The sequence below is a fragment of the Dipodomys spectabilis genome, unplaced genomic scaffold (genome assembly GCF_019054845.1).
Source record: "Dipodomys spectabilis isolate Male_0828 unplaced genomic scaffold, ASM1905484v1 ptg000002l, whole genome shotgun sequence".
Classification (NCBI taxonomy): Eukaryota; Metazoa; Chordata; class Mammalia; order Rodentia; family Heteromyidae; genus Dipodomys; species Dipodomys spectabilis.
The window spans coordinates 39,798,846-39,813,182 of record NW_024870679.1 but is presented as its reverse complement, the minus strand read 5'-3'; the positions used below and the strand labels follow the sequence as shown (position 1 = coordinate 39,813,182).

At 35.5% G+C, this 14,337-nt stretch overlaps 1 protein-coding gene across 5 annotated transcripts in view; it reads left to right on the top strand.

The window, feature by feature from the left end:
• The window catches only part of Atg4c (autophagy related 4C cysteine peptidase), a 64,663-nt gene that overhangs the window by 34,042 nt on the left and 16,284 nt on the right, over positions 1-14,337 (top strand). For all 5 annotated transcript variants that reach the window (XM_042681638.1, XM_042681613.1, XM_042681604.1 and 2 more), the window contains exons 7-9: positions 4,637-4,773; positions 10,536-10,614; positions 11,261-11,337. In XM_042681638.1, coding sequence (XP_042537572.1) covers positions 4,637-4,773; positions 10,536-10,614; positions 11,261-11,337 — 293 coding nt within the window. The remainder of the gene's footprint in view (positions 1-4,636; positions 4,774-10,535; positions 10,615-11,260; positions 11,338-14,337) is intronic.

Below are 14,337 nucleotides of genomic sequence, written 5' to 3'. Positions count from 1 at the left end.
ATTCTTGGACATCATGGGTGTCACCATGGTGGCATGGTACTATCTCATTGGTAGATGTTGAGTTTTAGAATTGTATATGTTTCTCACCAGTGCTTCAGCAAACAATTTAATAACCACATACCTTGTCCAGAGTTTTGTGTTATTATTATTTTTGGTAGAAATAGAGAACTTAATTTCCTAAGAAAGCAAAGTAAGTCACCGTATGCTCTTAAGTTTATTTTTTACAGAAAACTTCTTAAGAGGAAAAAGAAATTAATGTTTTGCAAAAGTTCATTGTATTTCAATTACATTTAATAAGAATGTATCTACCATTGTAACCAACTAGTAGTTGTAGTGTAGAAAGAATGATTATGAAATTCATTTTTGCTTGGCACGTTATTAATTTCCTGTTAAAGAAAGACTGACAATCATAATTATAGCCATATGAAAATTAAAGTTGTAAATTTTCAGATGAGTATGTAAGTATGTTTGTTTTTTAGCTAATAGGCCTTACAAGTAAAATTTGCTGTGTTAAGACTTTTAATTAAGGCTGTGGATGTGCTGAAATGACTAATTATTAAATAATTTTTTTGTGCTTTATTGATATCAGTCAGTTTTGGTCTTAATTATTACATATAATTGCTTAATTAAACAAGGAGTGCAAAATGGTTTATTTAATTTGAAGTTATTCTTAAAATTGTTAGCATTCATATTTAAGAGTGCTAAGTAGAGAATTTATATTATTGCAGTTTTATTAGACTCTGGGATTTGGAATTACTTGAAGCTAGATTCTATTAGTAATTTATGCCCTCATTAATGTTTTTAAAGGTTTAATTTTCTATGTATTTTTTTCTTTCTGTTGTGTATTCTCTTCTTTTGTAATTACATATGAATTTCATTACTTAACACCATGCACTATACACTAGGACTTGGATTGCATCTCTGATCTTGCTTGCATTGGTATGAGATAACTCATGTTTTTCTGTTACTCTTCACTTAGTTTTACATACAAACCCTTTAAATTCAGTGTGTTTAAAACTAAGTTGTCAACTTCCTCTTACACTAGTCCCTTTAATTTCTGTTTTCTCTTGACTAGTAGTATCATGTCCACATGTATACTCAGGGTAGAACCTATCATTCTTGACTGTTTTTATCATCATTAATGTCTTATCAATTATACTTTTAAAGTATTTCTGAAGTCTATTCTCTTTGTTTTCATTAATTTAGGTCCTGTCTTTTCTGTACTGTAGACCTTAACTTTATTTTCCTGTCTCCCTTTTTGCATCTATCTAATCAAAAGACAGAAATCATATATGCTAAAAACTTGTGATTTTTCTATTAACTTTAAGCCTTTATTATTATTTTGGCATACAAGGTAAAGAAGTCCTGTGCAATTTGTCCCAAACTACAGTTCTAGCTTCATCTTTTAACACTGTCTTCCATACCCACTGGTCTGAAGTACTATAAATCTTCTTGCTATTTCTTATGCCTTGTCTTTTTTCCCATATTCCCATTTTTCTCATATTTCCCCATATCTTTTTATATATTGTCTATATTTGGAATACCTCTTATCAGAATGCCTCTTGTTAACTCACTTTTTCTTTAAGACCACAGTCAAAAATTATGTCTTTCCCAACTCACATCAGGCAGAATCAGTCTGTTTTTCCCCTCTGCTTTCCATGACATGTGTGTGTGTGTGTGTGTGTGTGTGTGTGTGTGCTGGTTTTGGGGTTTGAACTCAGGGCCTAGGTACTGTCCTGGCATTTTCTGAGTAGTTTATTGGAGATAAGAGTTTCATGGACTTTCCTGCCTGGGTTGGCTTGGAATTGTGATACTCAGATTTCAGCCTTCTGAGTAGCTAACATTACAGGCATGAACTACCCGTACCCAACTTTTCCATAACATTTTAACATGCTACTATTAAATGTTACACTTAATAATTTACTTGGTGATGTTACCCTATAGTGATGTGTTTCTCTGTTTAGATCAGCGATTGATTTACTAAGGTAGCAGAAGTAGAGGAAAGATATCTGAATCATTTGGTTGAAAATCATTGCTGAGGGCAGGGAAGGTGCCTCAGTGGTAGAGTGCTTGCCTTGCATGCGTGAGGCCCTGGGTTCGATTCGCACCACATAAACAGAAAAATCTGGAAGTGGCACCGTGGCTCAAGTGGTTGAGCACTTTCCTTGAGCTGAAAAGCTGAGGTATAGTGCCCAGGTCCAGAGTTCAGGTCCCATGACAGACCAAAAAAAAAAAAGAAAAAAAAAAAGAAAATCATTGCTGGGAATAATGGAGGTAGAGGGAAAATACAATAATTGAGCTTAATCACATAAAACAAGTACCTAAATGAATAGCAGCCTATCAACACATGTGTATTGAATGAAAGTGAAGAGTAAGAGACATTTGATCAGGCTGAACTGTTGTGGCTTTTTTGTAGCTTTGGATTAGATAAATGCTGAGAGACAGAGAAGCTAGTAAACAGAAGAATTTGATACCTTACTCTAAATTTGGAAGGAACTGGAAGAAAAGTAGCAGATTTTTGTCAGTCAGCTCTTTGAGGAAGAACAGAGTTTGGTTATACTGAGAAAGAGTGTGAGTTTCAGATAACATTATTCTGAAAAAAAATTTAGTCTATATTTGTTTCTACCAAACCTCTTTATTTTCTCTTAAATTATTCCACTTAGGCATATCTCCACAACTGTACTAAATTGCTCATACCAATAATTTCATCTTGCCAAGCCTGGCGGTCACTTTTTAATTTTCACATCACATTGTCTGTTATAAGCATTTGTCACAATTGATGACTTCTTCCTTCCCCTTATAACTTTTTTGCCGAGAGCCTGAACTCTGGGCCTGGGCACTGTCCCTCAGCTCTTCAGCTCAAGGCTAGTGCTCTACCACTTGAGCCACAGCACCACTTCCGGCTTTTTTTTTCTGCTTATGTGGTGTTGAAGAATTGGAACCCAGGGCCTCATGCATGCAAGGCAAGTGCTCTACCACTGAGCCACCTTCCCAGCCCCCATTTATAACTTTTGTTTATTTGATATCCAGAACACTGCTCTTCAGACTTTCCTTTTACTCCCTTGTCTATTCCTTTATGTCCTTCTTTATTGTTTTTTTAAACCCATTTCCTGATCTAGAAACATGCTTTAGTGTTCAGCTTTTGTGTTCAGGATTTCCTGTCTTTTTTCTGCCTACATTGATTTGAATTCAAACAGTACCGTGATTTTACAGTACCATCTGTATGATGGCAGCTTCCAAGTTTATAGGTCCATCCTTGTTCCTTTCTCAAACTCCAGTTTTTTTATCTGCCTACTCAACCCCTCTATTTTCGTGCCTAACAGGTTCTAAAACTGATGGTCTCTAAAAGGGGATTCTCAGTCCCCTCCCCCATTCATCTAAATCTTTGTTAATGACACTCTTACAATCTGTTTATATCAAAATATTGTAAATACAGCCCCCATTTAGCAAGCTGAAGGCTCTGAATTGAAATCCTAGTAACTGCCACACACACCGCAAAAAAAAATCTTGCAAGTCATCTGATACTAATTTTTTTCCTCTAACATGTTAGTACTTAATAGCAAGTACTATTTTTTTTTTTCTGTTTCTTGCCCTTGAACTCTGGGCCTAGGAGCTGTCCCTAAGCTCCTTCTGCTCAAGGCTGGCACTCTGTAGCACCACTTTCAGCTTTTTCTGTGATGGGCAGCTTTGAACCATGATCCTCAGATCTCAGACTTCTGAGTAGCTAGGATTGCAGGTATCGCAAGACCTAATTTTATCTTCAGTATATATAAAATGACTTTCTCCACATAGCCATTCATTGACCCTTCCCTATTTTCAGTTTCTGGTTTTGTTCAAACTGTCATCATCCCTTTCGGGATAACTAGAGAGACTTGCCATTCCTGGGGCTTGAACTCAGGGCCTGGGTACTGTCCCTAAGCCTCTTTGTGCTCAAGGCCAGCACTCTCCTACCACTTGAGCCACAGTGCCACTTCTGGTTTTGAGTGGTTAATTGGAGATGGTGGCTCATGCTTGTAATCCTAGCTATTCAGGGGGCTGAGATCTGAGGATCACGGTTCAAAGCCAAACAACCAGGAAACTGGAAGTGGTGTTGTGGCTCAAGTGGTAGAGTGCTAGCCTTGAACTGAAGAGCTTAGCGACAGAGCCCAGGCACAGAGTTAAAGGCCCATGACCAACTCCCACCTCCCGCCCAAATAAACCAAACCAAAACAAAAAAAGTGTCTCACAGGGACTTTTCTGCCAGGGATTGGCTTCAAGCTGCAGTCCTTAGATTTCAGCCTCCTCAGTAGCTAGGATTATAGGTATGAGCCACTGGCCCCCACCTACATTTTACTTTTCATTGTCTGTTTTCCCTTACTAGAGCATATGCTCAATTAGAATAGGTTTTTTTTTTTCTTCTGTTTTTCTTACTGTTAAACCTCCACTGAACCTCCACTGATGTGAATATATAAATGAGGCAGGTATTTTTATGTATAGTGTGATGTGAATAAGTAAATGAGGCAGGTTTTTTTAGTTTGCTATTGATGCCAGAGATAAGATGACTGGCTGCCAGTGTTAGGGAGTGGAATTGGGATAAAAACAAAGGTGAAAATCACTTTTTATAATACCTGATCCATATTCATTATTGTTTTCTCAGTTTACAGTTGTGATGTAATTGATAAACAAAGTGCTTCAATGACTTCTGGTAATGCTGATGACAAAGCTGTTATTATTTTAGTTCCTGTAAGACTTGGTGGAGAAAGAACCAACACAGACTACCTGGAGTTCATGAAGGTATAAGAAAGTGCTTTCTTTCTTTTTTTATTTTAAAGACAGTATTGGCTAATATGAAAAGAAGATTTGTAATGTTTTTATGACTTTAGGTGTTCATTGGGAAGTTTGACATTAGAGATTTTAATCACTACTGGAAGATTAAGTTGGTGTGTATGTGTCTATGTGTAGTGTTCTCTGAAACAATGAAAAGCCTCTGAATCTTTGTAGCTAATCAGTGAGACACAGATACAACAATATTCAAAATATATAATATGGCTATAATTCTGTTACCCTTTTCTGATTTTCAAAAATATTTATTTTAAATTCCTTTTTTTTTTCTTTTTCAGTATAGAGGTTTGAACTTAAAACCTATGTTTGCTCAGCAGACACAGTATCACTTGAGCCATGTCCCTGACCCTTTTGCTTTAGTTGTTTTTCAAATAGAGTTTTGCTTTTATGCCCAGGCTAGCTTGGACCATGATCTTTCTATTTATCCTTCCTGTTTAGCTGGGATCAGACTTGTGTGTTACCACATCTAGCTTTTTATTGGTTGAGATGGGGTCTTTTTGTCCAGGCTGGTCTTAAATTGTGATCTTCTCAATTTCTGACTCTTTCAAGTAGTTAGGATAATAGGTGTGAGTCACTATACCTGGCTTAGGTATTATTTCCTTTTTTCTTTCCTTCTTCCCTCCTCCTTTCCCTCCCTCCCTCCTTCCCTCTTGCCCTTCTCTTTCATCCTGTCCTGTCCGCCCTCCTTCCCTCCCTCACTTCCTCTGTGTGTGTGTGTGTGTGTGTGTGTGTGTGTGTGTGTGTGTGTGTGTTGTGGGTATTCTGGTCTTGAGGCTTGAACTCAGGGCCTGGAATCTGTGCCCTATCTTTTTCTTCCACATGTAGCTTTTTGGTGGCTAATTGGAAATAAGAGTCTTATGGACTTTCCTGCCCAGACGGCCTTTGAACTACTATCCTCATATCCCAACCTCCTGTGTAGCTAGGATTTCAGGTCTGGGCCACTAGGATTTTATTTTATTTTTAATAAAATAGAAAAAAAATAGGTTAAGTGATACTCTCAGGCTCAGATAACAAACTGATAGCAGAATCATTTATTGTTTCTCAAGTTTTTGAAGATGTTTCCTCAGTGTTTACTAATTTGGTTCACACAGTGATCTACTAAAATGAGAGAACAGTGACTTTTAAGACATTTTAGAATTTCAATTATCAGGTAAAAATATCTGAAATAGTTGAGTAAAATAATTTACATGGTAAGTGCTATGCTTGGCCAGAGGAGCTGGTCAAGAGCCAAAGCAAAGAGAAATTCACGTATTGATGGACATGAGCATAATTGAAATACATTATATGTATGTATATGTATATATGAAAATAACTCAATGAAACCCAGTAAAAGCTGTAAAATAAAGAGGAAATAGGAGATAAAGATTAACAAGGGATGAATTTGATCCAAATATATGTATGTAGGGAAACAGCAATGAAACCTCTTGTAAAATTAATGTATGCTAATACAATTACAAATAATAGGAAAGGAAGAGAAAAGAAGAAATATTCACTTTGAGTAAAAAGGTCTAAAAACAAAATAGTCTTTAAAAAAAGTAAGCATCTCTTCTTCCTTTTCTGCACTATCTCTTCTTCCTCTCTTTCTTTCTGCTCCTTTTTTTTTTTTTTTTTTGGTATGGTCAGCAGTTGTATATTTTCCTGCCAAACCAATGTGCATTTATAGTCTAAAATTCACTGTTCAGTTTGATCTTTCATACTCATTACTCAAGGTAATTCCACAGTATTTCAGCGATGGTACCACCCTGACATCTTTCCACATTCTATGAGGAGAAAGAAATTTGGTGTGTGTTTTATCACCCCTTACAATGAGAGGTTTATATATTTATTCTTATTTTTGTAAAGACCTGGAATGAAGAATATCCAATATATTCTTCTTCTTCAGCAAGACAAATTAAGACTTCCCTTTTTGACTGATTACTCTAGTCTTATTTATTGCTTTATGGATACAGCTCAATAAATTCTCACCCTTAGATAACTGTGAAGAAGCTCTCTTAGGAACAGAAAAGTGTTTCTTGTTTCCAGAGACATGGCTTTTATATGTAATGGCATTTTGGCTCCTAATCTTTTAAGTGGTCATTGCTAAATCTGCTCTAGTCTGGTGAAAACAAAATATAGATGTCAGGAACAGATGCTTTCTTCCATTACTTGGAACTGGTTCTTTTTAAGAGAAGACTCAGTGATGATTCTTGCTATAATTTTTTTCTTTCTTTTTTCAGCTTTTGATAGGCTTAGAGCTTTCACTTCTTCACAGGTCCCTGGACACAAACATCTGATCAGATTGCCTCCATTGTAAGGATTTTTATTTAAGAGGAAAGCAGTAGAATCTTTAATGCCAAATATCCTATTACTGTTAAATACCTGTGTTTTTTGTGAAATTTTATCTTTAATAATTTTTAGCTAGTTCAAATTAGTTATGATTTTAATCTAATATGGCTATTTTGTTTCACTCTTTTTCAGTTGCAGCTCTCCTTTTAAAAAAAATTCTGATATTTTTACAAGGCTAAATATGTACAACGTAATTCTTTTTTTTTTTTTTGGGTCTGGCCATGGGGCCTGAACTCTGGGACTGGATGCTATCCCTCAGCTCTTTAGCTCAAGGCTAGCGCTCTACCACTTGAGCCACAGCACCACTTCCAGCTTTTTTTCTTTTTGCTTATGTGGTGCTGAGGAATTGAACCCAGGGCCTCAGGCATGCAATGCAAGCGCTCTACCACTGAGCCACCTTCCCAGCCCCCAACATCATTCTTTAAAGGGTAATTTGGTCTGTTTTGTACTGCTGTAACAGAATACCTAAGGGTTTAGTAGAGCACATGCCTAGCAAACGCATGGTCCTGAGTCCAAATCATAATACTACCTAAACAAATAAATAGACAGCAGAATACCTGAGACTGGGTGGTTTATACAGAGTAGGAATTTATTCTCTTGTAGATATTGAAAGGCTGGAGAGTTTGGAATCAAGGCACTAGCCTTTAATAGGGCCTTTCTTGCTGTGTTTTCATTTAGCAGAAGAGCAGGACAGAATGAACACTCCTAGTCCTTACAGTCACATCAATCCATTCATGAGGATATTAACCATTATGATTAAAATACCTTTAAACATTTTTGTCTTTCAGCACTTGCATTGGGGATTGAGGTCTAGGATATGAATTTTGGAGGGGACAAACTATTCAAATAACTCAATTAAATATGTATAATGAAGGACTTAAGGGATGAATATTCTATTTACAAAATAGAATATTTTATGGCTATTAAAGCTATTTAAATTAAATTATAATGTGGTAATATTCCAATAAGCCATTGTAATTTGAAAATATTCTAAGTTGAGAATGTGATTAATGCTTCTAACCTACCAAAAGTCAAAAATATGGTTTCAAATGAATATATAATAGCTTTTGTACCATTGTAATGGAAAAATTTTGAGTTGAACCTTTTTATGTCAGGAACTATGTGTGTTCTTCATTTTGTAGTCCATAGATTGTAGTACATCCTCTCATTTAAGAGAAGGGAACTTTATAACCATTTAATGCTTTTGGAGTTTTTATCATTAGTAGTATTTTATAATGTGAAAATTAATGCAAGAACTATTGATAAGACATTAATTGATTCTTCTGAATTTTTTAATTGACTACTAAGCATATTTTCTAAAAGTTAGATTATTTGGCTCAACTTTGTTTAGAATATTTAGTAGTCTAAAGCATATGCTGATTGATTGATTGATTGATTTCGCTGGTCGTGGGGCTTGAACTGTGGGACTGGGCGCTGTCCCTCAGCTCTTCAGTTCAAGGCTAGCACTCTACCACTTGAACCACAGAGCCATTTCCCGCTTTTTCTGTTTATGTGGTGCTGGAGAATTGCCTCATGCATGTGAGGCAAGCACTCTACCACTGAGCTACCTTTCCAGCCTGTATGCTGATTTATTGAAATATTCTTGATTTTTTAATTAGCCAGCCTGGGCAAAAAAGTCCATGAGACTCATTTTTTTAAATTTAATTTTATTGTTAAGGTGATGTACAGAGGGGTTACAGTTACATATGTAAGGTAACGAGTACATTTCTTTTTTTTTTTTATTGTTACACCCTCCTTTATTTTTCTCCTACCATCCCTTTCCTCCCCACCTCCCCAACTCCTCCCTTCCCTCTCCCTCAAAGTTGTAAAGTTCATTTACAATATACTTGTCTTGTACATCTCATTGTTACAAGGGCTCATCCTGAATCTTTATTTCAGTATTTTTTTTATTTCCCTTCCCCTCCCCAAATTAGAAAAATGTATATACAAGATGTAGGACACCGGAATCAAATACAGTGATAACGGGTTGTACCATGGGGGAGGAATATACAAAGAAACAAAAAAAAATCACATAGTACATTATAAGTACATTAAAAAGAACAGCAACAAAGATAAAACCACTTGTGTCCCTATCTTGGGGTTCATTTTGCTTAGCATCAGGTTATATGGTCATATGTACATATAACCTCTTTTGCTTGTCTGCGCCCCCCCACCCCCAATCTGAGATTTGAGGATCATTGTTCAAAGACAGCCTGGGCAGGAAAGTCTGTGAGACTCTTATCTTCAGTTAGCCACCAAAAAATAGAACTGTGGCTCAAGTGATAGAGGACTTACCTTGAGCAAAAAAGCTCAAGGACAGTGCCCAGTGCCTGACTTAGAGCTCCAGCACACATCACATACATACCAATACAGAAAGAATCTGATTAAGATATAGATTGGTGACAGGCTGCACTAACTAACCAAAATGCCACTGTTTTGGCTTTGGCATGAATCTTAGTACTTTAATGTGTGCTGTTTATTTTCTCCTTGACACAAAATAGGTGTGTGTGTGTGTGTGTGTGTGTGTGTGTGTGTGTGTGTGTGTGTGTGTGTGTGTGTGTGTGTGCTGTTCCTGGGGCTTGAAGTTAATGTGTGCTGTTTATTTTCTCCTTGACACAAAATAGGTGTGTGTGTGTGTGTGTGTGCTGTTCCTGGGGCTTGAAGTTAATGTGTGCTGTTTATTTTCTCCTTGACACAAAATAGGTGTGTGTGTGTGTGTGTGTGTGTGTGTGTGTGTGTGTGCTGTTCCTGGGGCTTGAAGTTAATGTGTGCTGTTTATTTTCTCCTTGACACAAAATGTGTGTGTGTGTGTGTGTGTGTGTGTGTGTGTGTGTGTGTGTGTGCGTGCGCACGCATGCTGTTCCTGGGGCTTGAAGTTAATGTGTGCTGTTTATTTTTTCCCTGACACAAAATAGTTGTTGTTGTTGTTGTTGTTATTGTTTTGTGTGTGTGTGTGTGTGTGCTGTTCCTGGGGCTTGAAGTCAAGGCCTGGGTGCTGTCCCTGACCTTTTCTGCTAAGTACTAGTGCCCTACCACTTGAGCCACAGCTCTACTTTCTGCATTTTTGGTGCTTAGAGATAAGAGTTTCATAGACTTTTCTGCCCAGGGTGGCTTTGAACCATGATCATCAGATCTCAGCCTCCTGTGCTTGACTACAAAATAGTTCAATGTAGAAAGATGTGCTGGTCAGGATTAGCCAAATTAATCCTGACTAATTTAGAGGAAAAAGAAGGTTGTCTATAAGAGAAGAGGACTGTAGAATATGGGGCAAATATAATAAATAATAACTAATTGGTGAAAAATTTGGAAACTACTAGTACTACAGATTTGTTATTTTAAGTAATTATTATTGGTCTCAGTCTAAATCTATATTAATTTCTTTTGGGCAGGGTGTTCTAAGCCTTGAATACTGTGTGGGTATTATTGGTGGTAAACCAAAACAGTCATACTACTTTGCTGGATTTCAAGGTTAGTAATTTCTTCATCTTTTTTTTTTAAAGTCAGAAAGTTAATATGTGATCATCTGGGAAGCAGGATGATTAACAGAGCAAAATGAGTACCTTATACATTCATCAGTCCTACCATAGCCACTCATTTGTCATTTGGCCCACAAGATAATTGGATTCTAAAAATGTATGTTTAATTTCTGTTATTACATAAACAAGGCATAATTTATTGGTCTCACTAAACTTCAGAAGACACTGCTGCCACATTCTGGCAGTTGCTATTTACATATTTACTTTTTACTAGTTTTGGTGCTGTTAGTTGATGATAAAATGACAAGCAATATGTTTTTCCTGCCAGAATAAAGACGTGCAATACATTTTTCATATGCAAACTGTAGAATATAATTGTGTGTTTGTGAAAGTAATTTTATCTCCCCAAATTAAATGACAGACTCATCACTTTATAAAAATTCTGCTTATACAAGCATATTTGATTATGCAAAAGTTAATCTATCCTGTGCAAACCTATGCTTCTGTCAATGAATATCAGTCTGCCAAGCTGTTACTCCTAGAATTTTTTTTCAGCTGTTCTACATAGAAATTGGATTGTAAGCAGTGTAATAATAAGGTGTTTTTTGAATTACTTGTCTTCTGTTTTGTCCTTGTAGATGACAGTTTGATTTACATGGATCCTCATTACTGCCAATCTTTTGTAGATGTCAGCATAAAGGATTTCCCTCTTGAGGTACTACTTATGAAGAGCTGGTATTGTTTTCTTACTGTATAAAGCAAGCTAATTATTTAGAGATGTGTTGGGTAGTTGTGCTTGTATAGTATTACGACGAGTTAATAATCAATATTTTACTGATTTATAAAACCATCGTCAACACAGTGGTCAAAGGTTAAGTACTTTGTTGCTGAATTTTAATTTGTGATATACTTTCTTGTTCATTTATCTCTGTCTCCAACTTACACTGTTGCCCTACTAAAATAAATGATCAAGCCTCTGAATAAATTTGTAGAAAGATAGCTAAACAGTACTGTAGAACTTAGTTTAGATATAATTTTAAAAGAGAAAAAGAAAGGAGAAATGAAAGAGAAGGTAGACCAACAAAATAAGATTATCTACAAAGTTGTTTTGCTTTAAGTATAGTAATTAAATCTTATCCTTGAAAAAAATCTTAGCCTCTCATTAAGTTTTCAGTAGTTTAATTTATTTTCTTTATTATTTATTAGCCTCTTCTTTCTCCTTGTGTGGGTAATTTTTGTGACCTATAATATTTTAATTAAGAAAAATTTTGAGAGTTTATTATGGAGATGTAATTATAACATGGTTTTGGTTCTTTCTTTACCCCAGCTGATGCTTTTGCAGACTAAAGTAATTTTATTGAATAAAATAATTTCAGTCACTTGAATGGCATGAATCACTAATGCTCAAGGGCTTGACTAGTTGGAAAGATGATTAAATGCTTTGTTTTACTAATAGCTTTCTAGCTAACATTAATGCTTAACGGTATTTAATGACTAGATTATGAAAATAAACTGCAAGATTAAAATTTGCTTTAGAAAGATTATTGAGACATCCTAGAATCCTTTTAAATTTTTACCTCAACTAAAAAATAAATATCTTTTCCTTCCTTCATACATCTTGAATATAAACCTTAATAATATTTGCTAGTTGGCTGACACAGGTGGGAGGTGCCACAGAATTGAGCTTTGTGAACCACAGTGTAATTTCCTTCCTGCTGCACGGTGGTTTTGTGGCACCAGTTCTTAAGTCTAAGTTACATTTTCAGTTTATCTGGGCCAAAATGATTCCTTATAAACAGTAGATATGTGAAATTCACATGGAAAACAGTTGATAGTATTTAATATTACTTAAAATAGGCAAATTAGAAGACTATTAGTATTTATGGTATATAGAGAGACCATCCATCTGATATTTTGAGAGGTTCTGCAAAGACCCCAAGTAAGTGAATATCCTGAGTAAGTCTATGCATTCAGGATTAGAAAGGGCAGTTCATTATTGGGAGTCTGTTGTAACCCTCCAGAAGTAAGGCAATGAAAGCTTGAAGTGGGGAGGTGATAAGAGAAATGGAAAGGAAGAATAGACTTAAATATTTTATTTTGTAAAGTAAAAATTGTTGAAATCTAGTAATGTAAATGCACAGAAGTTATTATGTAGTATTATAAAGTAGATTGTATAGCATTATAAAGTAGATATTATAGTTTCGAAATTCTATAAAATATCTTTTTGCGGGGGGGGGGGGGGCAGTCCTGGGGCTTGAACTCAGGGTCTAGGCGCTGTCCCTGAGCTTCTTTTGCTCAAGGCTAGCACTCTACCACTTGAGCTACAGCACCACTTCCAGCTCTTTCTGTTTATGTGTGCTGAGGAATCTATCCCCAGGCTTCATGCATGCTAGGCAACCACTGTACCACCTTCCCAGCCCAAATATCTTGATTCATTTCGATGTTTTTTCTTGAAAGTCTTTTATTTTCTTGAAAGGATTTAGATTACTTGTTTCAGCCTATTTTCCTATTAATACATTAACTATAAGTTGTCTTTGTACAAGAATAAAATTTTACTCTTTGCTTTTTGTCATGTCTAAAGTTCATAATGTTCCAAGAGAGGGGATTTTAAATTATTCTATATTACTATGTTATAGTAAATTATATGTGTATTCTAAAACTACCCTCCTACCTCATTTACTCATATACTAGTTTTTTTGATCAATACTTTTTTTGTCAATAGATAGAAATTTAAATCTTAGATTATCCAATTCCATGTAAATAATTGCTGTAGTCTTGAAACTTTATGAACGCCTAAATATAATAGGATTATGAATTCTTAAGTTGAATATTAAAATATTTAAATTTGAAAAAGAGTTTAAATAGATTATATTCTTTGCTGTTATTCTTACAGGATTGAGTTCTAACATCTCTAGATTTGAACTTTGAACATTTTGAAACCAAATCAGACCAACTCAGTTCTTTATTTTTAATCATCATTTGCTGGAGCCTTTTTTAGATGCAAGGCATTATCATAAGCTCTTTAAAGTCCTCTGTTTATTTTCTTTCTTCCTTGTAACATCATATGCAATTTAATGCTTTTTAGATTATTTTATGAAATATTTTAGTATGTGCTATTGAGTTATTATTGAGTTATTATATTATTGTTTTTAGCCTTTTTTTTTTTGAAGTGTATGCCATTGTCACAGAAGCCAAATGTTCACACATTCCCCAATGTGTATACTAAATAGAGCTGCTTTTTTGGGGGGTGGAGGAGATGCCAGTCCTGGGCCTTGAATTTAGAGCCTAGGCATTGTCCCTGAGCTTTTGCGCTCAAGGCTACCATCCTAATACTTAGAGCCAGAGCTCTACTTCCAGCTTTTTTGGGATAGTTTATGGACTTAATAGGTTCATGGACTTTTCTGCCTGGGCTTGCTTTGAACCATGATCCTCAGATTTCAGCCTCCTGAGTAACTAGAATTACAGGCATGAGCCACCAGCACTTGGCTTAAAGTCACTTTTTATTTTTATTTAAAAAAGCTAGAATTTTAAAAATTAAAAAGGAATCATACCTTTAAAGCTCAAGAAATTATCACAAAGTGAGTATATTTGTATAAAGCCACTTGGCAAAATATAGTCATTTGTTTTTGAAAAAACAAATGATTCTGAATAATAAATTAATGTTGGCTTGACTTCAGAATTTTGAGCGAACAATACAATGTAGTTTTAATTTAAA